At 41.6% G+C, this 17267-nt stretch overlaps 1 protein-coding gene across 7 annotated transcripts in view; it reads left to right on the forward strand.

The window, feature by feature from the left end:
* Nucleotides 1-13741: 13741 nt before the first annotated feature.
* TPM1 (tropomyosin 1) overlaps nucleotides 13742-17267 on the forward strand; it is a 32693-nt gene continuing 29167 nt past the window's right edge. The window contains exons 1-3 of one of the 7 annotated variants that reach the window (XM_027851922.1): nucleotides 13746-14034; nucleotides 15075-15200; nucleotides 15412-15537. In XM_027851922.1, the coding sequence (XP_027707723.1) occupies nucleotides 13921-14034; nucleotides 15075-15200; nucleotides 15412-15537 (366 nt within the window). In that variant the 5' untranslated portion in view covers nucleotides 13746-13920. Of the gene's footprint in view, nucleotides 14035-15074; nucleotides 15201-15411; nucleotides 15538-17267 lie in introns of all 7 variants that reach the window. The other 6 variants (XM_027851923.1, XM_027851924.1, XM_027851919.1 and 3 more) reach the window with 6 other exon arrangements.

The raw sequence follows: 17267 nt of genomic DNA on the forward strand, positions 1-17267 counted from the left end.
AAGATATCAGACAATATTAGCACTAAATGATTAAAGTTAAAGCACCCACTCTTCCTTTCTATTATCAATCAGTAAATTACAAAAGTGGGAAATGACCTGTGCTATTAATCACAATCATTCTATTAGTTGGTTTTACTGTTTTGGGGAATGTGCTTTGTGGGTTTGTTGGGGGTTGGATGGATTTTGAAAGTCTGTTTAACAGTGTTTACTCTGACTGATTATTTGTTCTTCAAGGACTAGAAATGTAGAATTTAAGAGTTGGAAGGGATCTCAGTGGCCCTCCAATCCAACACATTCTTGAATGGAATCCATACTGTAATGTGCCTGACAAATGGTCATCCAGCCTCTGTTTAAAGACCTCCATTAATTAGGAACCCACCACCACCTGAGGAAGTCCATTCCACATTTGTACAGCTCTAATTAAGAGATTTTTCCTGACATCAAGCCTAAATTTTCGTCTTTTAAGCGTCCAACCACTGTTTCTGTATCTGCCCTCTACAATCAGAGAATAAGGCTAATCTCTTCTCTATTGGTCTGGCTAAGTTCAGAAAGACATTTCACCAAAAGGCTGACCACAGTCAAAGATGTTGATTTTTTTTTTTGATAATAGCAATTCAGAAGGGCCATCTACCAAGTCATGATTCAAGTGAGACAAGAAACTAGCCACACCAATTTTATCACCAATCCTCAAAAGGTTAAATAATACTAACAGTCATCAAGTATATTGAAAGTTCCATGAAAAATGCAAGGTTCCAGTTTAAGGCACTTGGATCAGATGAGTAGGCACCTTGTTTTATTTAATCTTTGTATTTCCCTCCATGTCCAGAATAGATCTGATTTTGGCGGAGGGGAGGAGGTGGTGCCATATTTATGATGTTATCTACATTGAGAACTTCTAGTATGGAAACTCCCTTCACTAATAAAAATGGCCTATTCCTTTGTAATTTACAATCCTACAGAATTACCTGGGGGCACTGAAAAACCAAGTTATTTGCCCAGGGTCACATAGCTAGTATGTGCCCGAGGCAAGTCTTGAACCCAGGTTTCCTGTTCCAAGGTTGGCCCATTAGTCATTTCACCACACTGCCTCTCTCCCAGCAAAAAGAATAGGCTTAGTAAATCTTTGTTGAATTGAATCCAAGATCTGAGCTCGTAATCAGTAAGACCTGCCTGAATTCACCTCCTGCCTCAACACTTACCATGTAACTCTGGCCAAGTCATTTAACCTCTCTTGGTTTGTTTCCTCATTTGTAAAAAGAGGGGATTAGACTCAATGGACTTGAAGGTTCCTTCCTACTTTAAATCTATGATCCTATAATCTATGACTTTATTTTTCACACACACACACACACACACACACTACAATGGGACCCATTCTATATCCCTCATCCTTCGTCTTCTATGGAATATTGGGAGCATGATCTTCCCCAACTCCAAAATTCTCCCACGGGCCAGAATAAGGGTTCCATCAAGTGAGGATGGGAGTGAGCTAGTTAGTAATATTTAGTCAGTCAGTCAACAGACATTGATTAAGTGCCTGCTATGTGTTATTGTTGACAATGCCAAAAAAAAATCTCTGTTCTCAAGGAGCTCACATTCTAATGGAGCAGACAACATGCAAGCAGCTACATACAGGACAAATTCAAGATAATCTCAGAGGTCAGGCACTAAGATCAAAGAAAATGTAGGAAAGGCTTCATACAGAAAGTGAGACTTCAGCTGAAAGTTGAAGGAAGCCAAGAGGCGGAAATGAAGAAAGAGAGCTTTGCAAGCATGGAAGACAGCCAGGAGAAATGCCCCGATAGGTGAAGAGTCATAGGATTACCAGATGATCCATTTCAATGCCTTCATTTTACAGATGAACTGACCCAATGAGGTGAAATCACTTGCCCAAGATCATACAAGTAGTTTGGGACAGGAGTGAGTAATACGGGGTCATGGATAAATTGGTGTGTATGACTGGGTAATTATACCAATAAACATTGTAGATCTTCTAGGAGACAGACTTCTCTGTGACTCCCTCGCTTTTCTTCCAAAGGCCCCAGAAACTGGCCTAGCTGATCACCTTTCCACTGCCATCATCTGCTTTTTCTGTTTAAGGTTGCTATCTTCTCTGGGACCTATGATCTAGCACAATCTTTTTGAGGTTTTCTCTGGTGTCAGGAAGACTCCTCTTCATGGGTTCAGATCTGGCCTCAGACATTTACTAGCTGTGGCAATTCACTTTAACTATTTGCCTCAGTTTCCTTATCTGTAAAATGATCTAGAGAAGGAAATGGAAAACTACTCCGGTGTCTTTGCCAAGAAAACCCCAAATGGGGTTATAAAGAATCTGATGAGACTCAATAATAACAATAGCAAAAGGTTGAGGGGGACATTAATTGCTAATTAATTAAGGGAAAATTGACAGGGAGTAAGAAGCCTATACAGAAAGATATCAAGTGACGTTAAAAATGGTTAACTCCTGATCTAAGGTCTCTTCCAGCTCCAAGAGTCTATGTTCTATTATTCCCTGGAGAATGTCACCAACAAGTAGATCAGTGATTTTTCAACTTTTTAATGTATTTCATGGACCTCTTTTCCATTGTGGTGAAGCCCATGGACCCCTTCTCAGAATAAATGTTTTTAAATGATTAAATTAAGTATACTGGATTACAAAGGAAACCAATTATATTGAAACACAATGTGTATGTATATGTTCATGTGGGTAAACAAATTCACGTCCCTGGGTTAGACCTTGTCTTAAATCATCTAACTCATCATTCCTCTAACTTTCTGCACCAAAGTGCCTATCACTGGCATCCTAGTTTGCCTTAACAACCCATTATCATGGGATAATTAGGTTTAGAAGAAAAAAAAGACTTTAAAGATGATCACATAGCAATTGGTAAACTTATGAAACTCATTACTCCAAAAGGTGATATAGGCTAAAAAAAATATTAAAGAGGTTCAAAAAGTGTTTAGATAGATCCATGGTGGACAGATTCATAATGAGACATAGCATATTAGAGAGAATGTTGCCTTAGGAGTTACAAACCTTGCCACTGAATCCCAATTCCGATACTTGCCAGGTTGAGCAAGTTACTTCCTCTCCCTAAGGCTCAGTTTCCTCATATGTAAAATTAAAGGTTGAACTAAATGACCTCTGAGATCCCTTCTACTCTAATATTGTATGGTTCATACTTGCTGGTAATAAATACATGGAGAAAAAACCTTGGCCAAAAGTGGGAGGAGGAGACATTAGTAAATGTGACCAGTGTAAATATCACAGGCCAGTTGAAGCTGATACAAATCCAAAGATTCTCCTGAACTTTTCCACTTCTCCCCAAAGCTGATGTCACATCTCAGACTAGAAAATACCGCCACAGACCCACAGTGCAGTGAAGAACAAGAGGAGCTAAGGAATGAGAATGAAATGGTTCTCAAAAGGAAAGTTACCCTTGGTTGATATTTTGGGACATTAGCTCAAGTCATCTTGTCCTCAAGTATTTAATTGGCATCTGAGCAGCCCCTTGGGTTACATATTGGGGCAGGTGCCACGTTGTGAAGAAAGTTGTGCTATAAATACCCTTACTCCTCGGGAACTCTGTGGACAGCCGCTCCTTGAATGGCAACACTTCAAATGTCTTTTCTCAGCTCTGCCTTGTCATACTTTAGAAAGGGCTGATTACCTCCAGCCTACAAAATCTCATGTGTAAAAATGTTCTCTGGATAAACTACCATATTGATTGAGTGGGCACCCCTTAAATTGGAAATAAAGGTGTCTATGGAACAGAGAGAAGTCACTTCCCTTGAGAAGGACCTTAAAGGGGTCCCAGTAAACAACACTGACTGGAAAGCACTGTCTCCATGAGACAAGGAAGAGACATTTAATTAGAACTTAGGAGACAAAGCTTTCTCTAATAATCATAATTAAAAAGTGTATGTGAGATAGTAGAAAAAGCACTGGTTATAGAGTTAGAAGACAGGTTCCAATCCCATCTCTGACACTTACTACCTATGTGAGTTTGGACAAGTCATTTAAACTCTCTGGTTGTTGGTTTCCTCATCTATAAGGAAGCTGTACTATTTTGGACCTCTGAGGTCCCCTCTAGATTGATAATCTTATGATTTTATAACCAATCTAATTACTTTAAGTAGAAATTAATTTGCTAGGAAGAGAATGTTGCCTAAGCACAAAAGTGAGAGCTTAGAAAACCTGAGTTTGAGACTCGACTCAAATGGCAGCCCTCCAATTGTAGTTATTTGTCATCCCCATTTGTTGGTTTTCAGCACCTGTAAAATGGGAAGAATAGCATCAAAGTTGCCATTGAGAAGGTTCTAAGACTCTTTTTTATCTATGCTCCTATTCTGGATTATAGTGGAAACCTGAGAGCTGTATGTGATAATACAAAAATAAATAGATGAAATTCTATATGAAAAGAGCTTTGAGATTGAGGGGGAGTGACTCTTGAAAGCATTTTGTGCTCCTGATGTCATATCTGGAGCAGGTCGGTATTTTATAATGATAAAGGAGGTAGATACAACCAGCTACTACTTTTCTGTGACCATGGCTTGATTAGAGTTCAATGCCACTTTGACATTGTATTGTTCTTGTCCCTTGACTGAAAAGTAACAAGTTGACTTTTCTTGATTTTTTGCTTATTTTGTCCAAAAATTTTGTCAAATTTTGTCAAAGAGAGGAAAGATCTCTGAGAAACATCTCTGTAGAAGTTTAAGGACCACGTTCTCTTGATATCAAATGGTAAGACAGAAGAGCCCAGAAGTTCCAAAATACAGTCATTCTACTCTCCTGAAGAAAATGCTGCAGAAAAGTTCCACTGGGATGGAAAAGCCATGTGGAAAGGAGGGGTGATACAATACCCGTTCACCTACCTACTGTGTGTAGAGCTGAGGCAGAATGACTGCAACCTGGACAGGCAAGAGAAACCTGGTGAGAACACTCTTCTTTCCTGGACTACTACAATAACCTTCTCATTGGTCTCCCTGCCTCATGTCTCTTCTTACTTACTTACTTGCTTACAATCCATTCTCCACCCAGCCACAAAGTAATTTTCCTAAAGTATAGGTCTAACTACATCATATCGTCTGCCACTAACCTCCAACAGCTCCTTATTATACCTAGGATCAAATATAAATTCCTTTGTTCGTCCTTTAAAGCTTTGTGCAGACATCCCGACCCTTTTCTAACTTTCCATTCTTCTTACACTTTACTCCTGGGTGCCCACTCTATCAGCCATACTGGACTACCTGCTATGTCTCATACACAACATTCCTGCCATGCCCCGTGCCTGGAATATTCTTTTTTCTCACCTCCTCTGGGAATCCCTGACTTCCTTTAAGACCACTCTAACACCATCTTCCTCAGTCCTCCAGCTGATAGCCTTCATCTCTAAGGTTACTTTTCATCTACTCTTTATGTATCATGTTTGTGCATAATTATTATGTTATTTCTCTCATTAGAATATAATGAGAGAAATGCTCCTTGGGAGCAAAGTACTATTTTAGCTTTTTCTTTATATACCCAGCAGTCAGCACAGTGCCCTTATTAAATGTTGATTGATTAATTGAAACACAAGGTAAAGCAATTCAACATAGCTGGGGAATGCTGGGTAACACCTATAACATGATATATGAACCAACAATCAGAAATGAACTAGATCCTTTTAAGAACCACCATTGGCAGGAGAAGACAGAGAATAAAGAATGACTATGAATTGTTACTGTATCAAAGTGAACAGGTTCCCTGCCTTAACCATAGATTGCATCTCTAACCTCAGCCAGTGTTCCAAAAGTTACCCTCGGGAATAAGAGTATGTATGAATGAGTACAAACAGATTGACTACTACTAGAGAAACAACAATGAACATGCCTTCTGAACTCAATTTCAAAAGATTTTATGTTGATTATCATTATTATTATTTGAAGATGAAATTTTTACTGAACCACCTTCAAATACATAAATACTTTGAATTATTAACCCAGTAGTAGCAGTGGGTAACAAGGAGCCATCCGTATTTTCTAATCAGATTCCTCTACTGACCAAAGGTATCCACCTGAAACACAACTAGATGAAGATAGCCTAGTCATATCACAGAGCAGAATACTAGCCCATAAGATAAAAGCCTTACCCTAGCTTCATTAATACAATATTCATTCCTTCCATAAACAATTACTAAGTACCTAGTATGTGGAAGGCACTGTGCTAGATAATGAAGATACAAGGCAAAAAGGAAGTAGTCCATGCTCTCATTGAGAGAACATTGGGGGGGGGGGGAATAATATACAAAATCTTAAAACATAAATGAATACAAAATATATACAAAGTTAATACAAAGCATTTACATTTGCTCTGTATGTAGAGGGGAAGAGAATTAACAACTGAGAGGCTCAAGATGGGCCTCATGTAAGAGATAACACTTGAGTCGCCTTGTTCCTTGAAGGAAGCTAGAAATTCTGAAGGGCAGAGATTCCAAGGGACTATATTCTAGACATCAGGGACAGCCTGTGGAGACCTTCAGGTAGGAAATGGAATCTTATAGATGGAAAAAAAGGAAGTAGGCCTGTTTAGTTGTAACACAGATTACATGAAAGACAGTGATGGGCAATGAGAAAGATGGAAAGATAAGCTAGAGCCACATTTTGAAGGACTTTAAAAGCAAAAGAAGGTTATATTTTGTTCTAGAGGTAAGAGGGAGCTAGTGAAGCTTATTGAACAGCAGAGTGACATAGTTATATCTGTGTTTAGAAATATCAATTTAGTATCTATGGGGAGAAGGTCTTGGAGGGGAGAGAGACTTCTTTAATGTACTGTCTGCTTTATTTTTTTCTTCTTTAAGAAATAATTTTTATTTATTTTTTACATTCTTTTTTTAGAATTTTGAGTTCTGAATTCTCTCCCTCCCGCTAGTCTCTTCCCCACTTATTGAGAAGACAAGCAAAATGATATGAATTAAACATGTGAACTCATGAAGAACGTATTTCCATATTAGCCACATTGCAAAAAAAAACAAGAAAAATAAAGAAAAATGAAAAAATCATACTTCAAACTGCACTCAGAGTTCATCAGTTCTCTCTCTTAAAGTGGATATTATGTTTCACCATGAGTCCTTTGGAATTATCTTGGATCAAAGTCATTCTTAAGACAATATTGTTGTCACTGTACACACTGTTCTTTTAGTTCTGTTCATATTGTATTGATCAAAGTAGCTAAGTCTTTCACAATTGAACATCATTACGATATTGCTTTTACCGTGTACAATGTTCTCTTGGTTCTGCTCATTTCACTTTGCATCAATTCATATAAGTACTCCCAGGTTTTTCTGAAAACATCCTGCTCATCATTTCTGATCGCACAATAGTATTCCATCACAATCATACCACAATTTGTGTAGCCATTTCCTAATTGATGGGCATCCCCTCATCTAATTCTTTGCTACTACAAAAAGAGCTGCTATAAATATATAAAATAAATCCTTTTCCTTTTTTTTTTATCTCCTTGGGATACAATCCTAGCAGTGGTTGCTGAGTCAAAGGGTAGGCACAGTTTTATAGTTTTTTGAGCATACTTCCAAATTGTTATCCAGAATGGTTAGAATAGTTCACCGTTCCACCAACTGTGCATGTGTCCCTATTTTCCCACACCTGAGAAGGGGAGAGACTTCAATCAAGCAGAATATTTATGAGATTATTACAAAGAACCAGGCAAGAGATGGTGAAGCCTAGCTTGGGTGGTGGGTGTGTAAGTAGAGAAAAAGAAATAGATGAGGTGTTGTAAAGGTGGAACTGGCCTAACTTGTCAACGGATTGGATTTGGAGAGTAAGGGGAGCAACGGGAGCAAGGGAGAGTGAAGAGTTGAGGACGACTGCGAAGTACCTGACTGACCCTCAGCACGGTGGTGTCCTGGACAGAAATGGAGCTGGGTGGGAGGCAGATTCTGTTTTGAAAAATACAATACGTTTGTAAAGCCAATTAGAAATAGGCATTACAAATTCACCATATACTGCCAGGCAGAAATGTCCATTTATAATCAACTGAGCTAACTAGCTTCTTAATATAGAGATAGTATGGAAAAGGTAATCGGTCATTCACTGTCTTTGAGCCTCATTTGTTACTGTGAATAATTTTATAATTTATATATATAAATATAAATATTATATATGATATATAAATATATATTTAATACATATAATTTATAATCAGTAATGTAACTTTTTCATATGCAAGAAGATATGACAGGGCACATGACTGTGGCGCAGTGGATAGAGCACCGACCCTGAAGTCAGGAGGACCTGAATTCAAATTCAGCCTCGGACCAAACACTTGACACTTACTAGTTGTGTGACCCTGGGCAAGTCACTTAACCCCAACTGCCTAAAAAAAAAGAAAAAAGAAAATATGACTTAATTATGTACATTTTTGCTGGGACTTGACCTCTTGGTCAACAAGTTTCTATTAACTGCCTACTGTGGGCTGGGCATTGTGCAAGGACCTGAGGATACAAAGAAAGGCAGAAAACAGTTCCTGCTCTCAAGGAGCTCACAATCTAATGGGGAGACAATATGCAAACAACTATGTACAAATAAGATATACACAGGATAAACAGGAGATAATCCACAGAGGGAAGGCACCAGCTATTTAAGGAAGATCAGGAAAGGTTTCTTGTAGAAAGTAGAATTTAAACAAGAACTGAAAAATCTCCCTCCCTACTCTACTATAAACTCATTTAAACCCTAGTATTTGGTGATATTCACAAAATGCAGCATTAAAAACTGCAAGGCACAAAAATGTCCACGCTTCTTTGGCTCAGAGAAACAATTTTGGGATTCGTATCACAAGGATAGTCATAAACTGTATTCCAAGAGCGTCCAATGAACTTTGATGATCTTTAGAGGCAATCACACAATTCAAAACAACAACCAAAAAAGTATTTGCCCTGCTGTCCTAGAGTCTGAAGTTCATCCTCCAGATCCTCCTTTAGAGACAAGAATTAATTTCCATCAGACCTAGCTCCCAGCTTAGTAAAGCACAGGAGAAAGAAAACTCCATTATTGTTGCCAGATCGTGTTTTAGCTTGTTCTGTGAAACAATGAACCATAAGTATTGTTTTATCTCGCATTCCAAAGAAACAGTGGACGATCAACTGTGTCTCAGTTTAATTATATATTCATCCCTGTTCCTTATTTACTCAAGTCTCAGGGCTGTTTACTCCAGAGGGGATTCAACCTCTCCACAGGGACACTGAGACACTTCAGATCCTAACTTAAATGACCTCAAAAAAGACAGTTTTGGAGAGCACACACTGACAAAACAACTCATATCTACTCTACCAGAGTAGTTATTTTTCAGCATAAAAACTTCCACATATTGAAATCAAAACAAGGTCTCTTGGACCGTTTTCCCTCGCAAGCTCTCCCTTACCTGACTGTACCTCCTCCCACTTATTTACATTTCCAAAGAAATCATGGAGATATTCCTAGAAAGTTAGTGGGTTTCACACACAACTCCAAACTGGCTATGGAGCCAAAAAAGAGCACTAAAGTGTTTGGGGTTGTACTTTGTAATTTGAGCTCTTGGGCTAAAGCACTTTATTGACAGAGAATTCATCGTTTGGTCCCACAGATCTTTGTTGTTCCCTTTATAGCATAGGTAGGATGTAAATGAGAGAGAATCTCATTAGTGTTAAGAATGAAAATTACTGACTCCGGGAACCCTGCTCAGAGTACTGTTAACTCATCTAACTGATGATCAATGATTTATGACTATGTGATCCTGAGACTGTATTCCATCCCCACCACAGCATTACCTCTGTCTCTAGTTCTGGATGTAACAGACCTCAGATCCTAAATGTACTGTATGTAAGGCATTCCAAAAGTTCCAATAGCTTAAAACTAAAACTTTTGGGATACTCTGTATAAATCCTTTGTATGTTTAAGGGGAACAAGAGGATAGGATAGAAAGAAAAGGATGACTTCAAACTTTAGGATAAAGTCCAAACTCCTTAATATGACATTCAAAGTCATCATAATCTGAGCCAAACCTACCTCTTTAGCCTTACCTCCCATTACTCCCATACCCCTCTGCACCAGGTAAGTCAAGTCCACAGGCATTTATTAAGACGTATTATGTGCCAGGACCAACTAAATGGCACAGTGTTTAGAGTGCCAGACCTGAAATTAGGAACTCATCTTCCTGAGTTCAAATCTGGCTTCAGACACTAGTTGTGTGACTCTGGACAAGGCATTTAACCTTGTTTGCCTTAATTTCCCAATCTATAAAATAAGCTAGAGAAGGAAATGGCAAGCCACTCCCATATCTCTGCCAAGAAAACCCCAAATGGGGTCACAAAGAGTCTGAAACTGAAAAAAGACTGAACAACAACAACAACAACAACAACAACAACAACAACAACAACAACGTGCCAGGAACACTGCTAAGTGACAGAGATACAAAGAAAGGTGGAAAAACCCCAGTCCCTGCTCTTAAGGATCTCACAGTCTAATGGGAGGGGAAACATGAAAAAAACTAGGTACAAACAAGCTGTATATCTTTATATATATAGGACAAATTGGAAGTAATCTCAGAGAGAAGATACTAGAATTAAGGATGATAGGAAGACTTCTTTGAGAATGGAGAAATTTATCTGAGACTTGAAGGAAACTGGGAGGCAGAGATGAGGGAGAGAATTCCAGGTACGGGTGACAGCGAGTGAAAATTTGAAGAGGTGGAAGATGGAATATTCTGTGTGGGAAAAAAAAAAACTTAATGATTGTCCCCTGAATGTTTCTTGTCCATTTCCACATCTGGCATTTGTTTCTGCCTTTCCCCCAGCTAAGAATTCCCCTCACCCATCATCTCCACCTAATTGTTCCTTATCCTTCAAGGCAAGTTCAAACCTATCTCTTCTGTGAAGCTTTTTTCTTCTTTTTTTGCTCCCCAGGCCATAATGACAACAGCTAGAGTTTATATATCTCTTAAAGATTTGCAAGCAGTTCCACATAAAACTCTACTATTGTCTACTTAGTCATAATATGTGTTGGTGTGTCTGTGTATATATTATACACACCAACTAAGTGCAAAGTGTTGTAGAGGAAAACAGGAAAATGTTTCCCTGACCTCAAGAAGTTTATAGTCTGGTGTGGAGGAACTTACATTTTGTGTTGTTAAATATTTTTACATGTGAACTTTTTACATGAAATTCTGTAACATGAGGCAATCCTCATCTTGTACGCATGCATTGATTTTATTTTTTAAAATTTAGATGGAGTGCTTTGCATTTGTGTCTGTTATGTTTTGTTTTACTCATTTTGTTCAATATTTTATGCCCTTGTGTTCTATTTTTATTGCAATTATTCATGTACATGCTATATCTTTCTAATAGGTTATAAATCTTGCAAAAGTAGTATTGGGGAGTTCTTATTTTATAGAACCCCCAGAGCTTAGCAAAATGCTCTTCGAAAAGTAAGCATTCAATACAAGTTTGTTCCAATAAATTAGGTCAAAACAAATTTTCCAGATAAACTACAAATTCCTTGAAGACAGGAATTATCTTTTTCTTTGTATCCCTAACATGTCAAGCAGAGTTTCTTGTACATAGTGGATGCTCAATAAAAGTTTGTTGGTTGATTAATGGCAATAAGAAGTCTTTCCTAGATTCAGTATTAGAAGGGGTCTTAGAGATCACTTAATCCAACCCTCTAATTTTATAAGTAAGAAAATTAAGATTCAGAGACTTGTTCAAGGTCCCAATGATCACACATTTCAAAACTGATTTGAAATCATCCAGTCCAACAGGAGCAGCTAGGTGGCTCAGTGGATACAGTGCTGGGCCTGGAGCCAGTAAGACCTGAGTTCAAATCCACCTCATTCATTTACAAGCTGTGTGACCCTTGGGCAAGTGACTTAACCTCTATTTGCTCTAATCCACTGGAGAAGAAAATGGCAAACCACTCCAGTATCTTTGCCAAGAAAATCCCATGGACAATATTGGCAAACTATGGTCCGCAGGTTCACAAAGAGTCAAAACTTAACAATCCAACACTTTTATTTTATAGATGAGGAAATTGAGTCCCAGTGAGGTGAAGGGGCTTGGCCATTGTCACACAAATAGTAAATGGCAGAGTTGGTATTCAAACCCAAGTGCCCTGATGCCAAACTCAACACTTTTTGCTATACCAGCGCAGCAGCATCTGGTAAATATTTCCCATAAAGCCCCCATTATAGTATAATGTTTTAGTCATAAGCAATTTTCTATTGGACAGTCAGGTTAATGAAAGAAACCTGATAAAATTCTGGCCAGGGAATACGATCGTCCTCTGAAGGGTTTACAAGTTGTCTGGCATTCCTAATCTACTCAGATTCTGTCCAGGGAATATTCAGTATCTCGTGTAGTACAGGTTGTGATTTATTCTATAGGGACTGTTAACAAGACCCTTCTCTAACATAGCCACAACCACTTCCAGACTCTCAGCCAGGGCCTCCAGGGCAGCCCCCTTTTTCTCCCCTTACATTGAAGCTTAGGAAAGAACTGGATTCTTTCCCCTTGGGGGAATAGAGTTAGCAAGAATGAATGAAGAGGGGGAAATACCCATGCTTACTAACAACATTGCTCTGCTTCAACACGGATCTCACTGTGCAGGCTGCTATATTACCCCTCTCCATGTAACACCTTGTGAGTAGAATGAGTTATCTCGGATTACATTTATCCCATTTTTTAAGCCAACTCCTGGATGCCTAACAAGGAAAGATACTGATTTCTTAAATTACGCTCCTATGTTCATATGCCACTTCCTTCCTCTTGCTTGCTTGCAAAATTAGGCAAGTCGAATCATAAGCTCCTAACCCTATGGGTTTCCAAACATCATTTGTGTTTGAAGCTCAGCAAAAAGACAGGCTGCAATTCCTCCTAGCTGCGGTTACAGAGTACCATTTTCTCCGAGGATATAAAGAGGGAAAGGGAAATAAGTTTTAGGGAACTCAAAGATACTCTTAACGCTCAGGGTTGGGGTTGGGGAGAGACGGGACGGCGCAATGTGTTTTCTAGAAAATGACATTCCTTGTGCAATACCAAGCAGATCAAATAGCCTCCAGTCCTAAGGCTTTGAATTTGGGGAGAAAGGAATGCCAGTATCACCAACTGAACAGTCTGGACTGGAAAATTGGGTGTGCAGTGTGTACGCCTAGTGCCTAAACTCAGCAATTCCTAACTTCTTTTCTCACTCCGAACCCTTTTCCTAATTCGCCCCAGTTTCTCCAGCCAGAGAAAAACTGTTGTGGGGCGGGGGGGAACGCTAGAGAGAATGGCTGCCCACAAGACTAGTTCGATCGGATAGGACCTCATCCGGATTCGCAGTCAAGCCCCCCCCCCCCCCCGGGGCCGTGGGCAAGGAAGCCCAGGATCCTCTCTCCTGGGTCCCTTGCCCCTTGGCTTGGACGAGCGCAGGTTTGGAAATAGACACACAAACCAAAGCCCCGCCGCCTCTGCTCCTCCGGGCCCCATATATAGTCATATCCACCGTCAAATGGCAGGCAGTAGCGAATGGGCGAGCAGCCCCTGAGGGCGCAGAGGGGAGGGGGGGAAGGGGAAGGGATTGGGCGGAGGGAGGGGAAGGGAAAAGGGGGAAGGGAAAAAAAAAAACTTTTCCAAAAAAGTATTGGCTGTCTTGAGGAATGCGGTCGCCCCCTTGGGAAAGTACATATCTGAGAGCAGCTGGCGGCTCAGCGCTCCCACTCCCGCTCGGCTGCCTGTCCCAGCACAGACCTGCCTTCTCCTCCTCGTCCTCCTCCTCCTCCTTCAGCCCCAGCCCCCTTGGTGCTGCCGCACCTCCTCCTCCTCAGCTGCTCCCCACCTCCGGCTCAGTCCTCGACTCCAGCTCTTTCCGTGCGCTGTCCCTGCCCCAGGCCCTCACTACAGCGCCACTATGGATGCCATCAAGAAGAAGATGCAGATGCTGAAGCTGGACAAGGAGAATGCCTTGGACCGGGCTGAGCAGGCGGAGGCCGATAAGAAGGCTGCGGAGGACCGCAGCAAGCAGGTCTGCAGTTATCCTCCTTCGTCCCCCCTCCTCCCCATCATCGCCTCCTTCCCTCCGCCCCGGCCCTGGGGACTTCGGTGGAAGCTGCCGCAGCCCACCTATTCGGGGACCCGAGTGTTCCTGGCCCCTCCAACCCATCCCTCTCGCCCTTCTCGGATCTCTGGGAATCATGCCAGAATAGCTAGACTTCGAACGGGGAGACAAAAAACGAGCCCGGCACATTTGAGTGTGAACTTCTTGGTTCCCTACTTGAACCTTTCCCTGTTGCCTCCTACTCTCGTGGTCATGGGAGAACAGTCCAAGTGCTGAAGGAAACTGATGTTCTGCCTTGGAAACGCCTTTTTATTTTAAACTGAGGCACTGGGGATGGTGCAGGGGTGAACCAACCCATGGGAGAGGAGGTGTTGGGGCGAGAAGAAAGTAGGGATCCGGACTTTTAAAAGTTCTACTGAACTTAAGCTATTATGCTGGGAAGAGGTAGTTGGATTTTGTTGGGATTGTTGTACTCGTAACGTGTTGGTTTGTTTATTTTTTACCCCAGCAGTGGGGATTGGGGCGGGGGGGGGGGAGTAATGAAATTCTTTCTAAAGGGGAAAAGCAGGATAGAATGGCGGAGACAGTCTAATGGTTAGAAAGAAGGGAGTGTTGGGACTGAGAAAGAATTCTCTAGCCATTGGGGGACGGGGGGAGGAGATCACAGTGCCCGAATTGGGATTCTTGGAGGGAACAGATGTATGACCCTACTCCCGCAGGTCAGACACCCCTCTAAGCCGGGAGAGAATAGAAAATAACAGAAAACTGTACCTCCCCTCAGTTTGTCCAGTCTACACACACACACACACACACACACACACACACACACACACACACACACCATCCCGCTGACCTCCAAATACTTAGCCTCCCAGCCCACCCCCATCTCGGGCAGTGGCACATCAGCCTAAGAGCTGAAGCCAACCCTGTCGCCTGTGTGTGTGTGTCTTTGTGTATCTCTACATTCCCCCTTGCCCAACCGCGCTCCCCGCGCCCGGGGCCCCCAGCTCGAAGAAGACATTTCTGCTAAAGAGAAGCTGCTGCGCGAGGCGGAAGATGAGCGGGACCGGGTGCTGGAGGAGCTGCATAAGGCGGAGGACAGCCTCCTCACCGCAGATGAAACCGCTGCCAAGGTACCGGAGGCCGGGCACCCAGCGCAGAAGTGTCTAACTCTCTCTCTTTCTTTCTCTCTCCCCTTCCCTGTCCCTCCTCCTCTCTTTCTGTCTTTGGCCTTCCTCTGTTTCTGTGCACCTACACCCCTCCCGTGCGCGATCACGCTGCCTGCTGCACTCCCCTCCCTTGGTCCCCTGGCCCTCTCCCCCTCCCTCGCGGCCCATCTCTCAGCTGGAGGACGAACTGGTCTCCCTGCAAAAGAAGCTGAAGGGCACTGAGGATGAGCTGGACAAGTATTCTGAGGCCCTCAAAGACGCCCAAGAGAAATTGGAGCTGGCAGAGAAAAAGGCGACAGATGTAAGTGTCACACACATACCACTCCCCCCCCACCCAGCTGCCCTCTCCTTCTGTCAGAGCCAGGTCACAACCCTGTGCCCAGCTGTCCAGCACCCCGAAGGTGCCACTGGGTTTGGGGTGGGGGAGAATGAAAAACACTTTACCTACTCTTGGCCTGGTATCTACACACCCACCTCACCACTGGCATAGCTCACTGGATGCTGCCTCCTACTCGCTGGTGCACATGTTCATTTTATTTCATCATTCTTATCTCTCTCTATTTCTGCCTTTTTGGGGGGAGGGGGAAAGAATGAGTGGAAAACAGGACATCTGGAGGCTGCTTCTGAGATGTTTACAGCCCTACTGGTGGAAATTATATAGTTTACAAACTCAGAGAGGGTTTGTGTACAGAAGATTGTGCTTTCCTGGACTTTCTTTTATTTTGAGGGTCTAGGGTACAGATCTTTGAAATAAATGTAGGCCTGAGAAAGCCTAAGGCCAGTGCTTTACTTTGAAAAGATTGAAATGACTGCAGCTTTTGATTAGAAAGTCTGCTTCTAGACTTTCTAGCCCAGAGACACTTGATGCCAATGATCCAGCCTAAGAAAGCTATAGCCCTCCACCCAAGGAGCAGATAGGAAGATGATACTTGCTTGGGTCTGCAGTCTGTAGGAGTTAGATCCAGAAAGTAAGCTGGAGGTTATATATAGCTCAGTGCTTTATATGGTATAGTGTGTGATCTGCCCCCCTGCTCCCTCCTTACCCCAGCCCCCTAGCCCCACCTGTCAGTCTTCTGACAAGCATCACATAGTCTTCTATGTATAATGAACAGTTAACATCTCTAATGCTCAAACAAGTTTGCATTCAGATTCCTCTGGACATTACTGTCCATTATAATTCCACATAAGTGATGCCTCTTCTTCCTTGTGAAATTTAGTCAAGTACTGGACTTCTAAAAGATTGATTTTGCTTTCACTTACTTCATTCCTAAGACAGATGCCTAATTAGGGAAGTACTTTTTAGGATGTGGATTAATTAAGAAAGTACTTGGATTTAATTACAATTTTCTGTATTTATGATTGTGGAAAAGTGCTATTCTAAGTTGACTGTTGACTACAAAAGCAGATTTTTGTGTTCCAGAGAACACAAATATATGATGGTCCATCATGGTAAATCAGAGTTAAAGATTGCTCTAAAATGAAAAGTCCATAATTTATTTATTTATTTTTTTACTCCAGGGCTGTGCTTTTGCAAATGGGAAATCCTTCTGGGACAAAAGCAAAGTTCTCAATTATGAAAATTGAGGTTCTTGGGGGAGGAGGGGGCTGACTGTCCCAGGGGTATCATAGGAATTAAGCTTTATACTATTCAATTTTAGAAAGAAAACCTGAAAAAGTATGTCTCTGTGACTGTATGCATGTAATGCGGATCACATGTCTTTCTCTGTTTATGGCTAAAGGGATGGAGGCATGTCTACCCCCAAATTCTCCAGAAGGACGTTTATTTAGCTTGTTCAAAAGGGCCGCTGATAGATCAAGGGGAGATATTCCTTATAAGGAAAAGAATGTGGAGTATTTGGAAACAGCTCAGCCAGAGTGAAGGCAGGAGAGGGAGAAAAATGCTACTTGAGTTCTTTAACAGGAAAAAAGATAATTGTTGTAACTGCAGTGTGCTGACTGCCATGCCCCTTTATTAAAAAGCCTCATTTAAAGGAGCTGTGGAATGGGGTGGGGCAGAAGTGGAGCAGATGA

The sequence above is a fragment of the Vombatus ursinus genome, unplaced genomic scaffold (assembly GCF_900497805.2).
Source record: "Vombatus ursinus unplaced genomic scaffold, bare-nosed wombat genome assembly UNPS02009205.1, whole genome shotgun sequence".
Taxonomy (NCBI): domain Eukaryota; kingdom Metazoa; phylum Chordata; class Mammalia; order Diprotodontia; family Vombatidae; genus Vombatus; species Vombatus ursinus.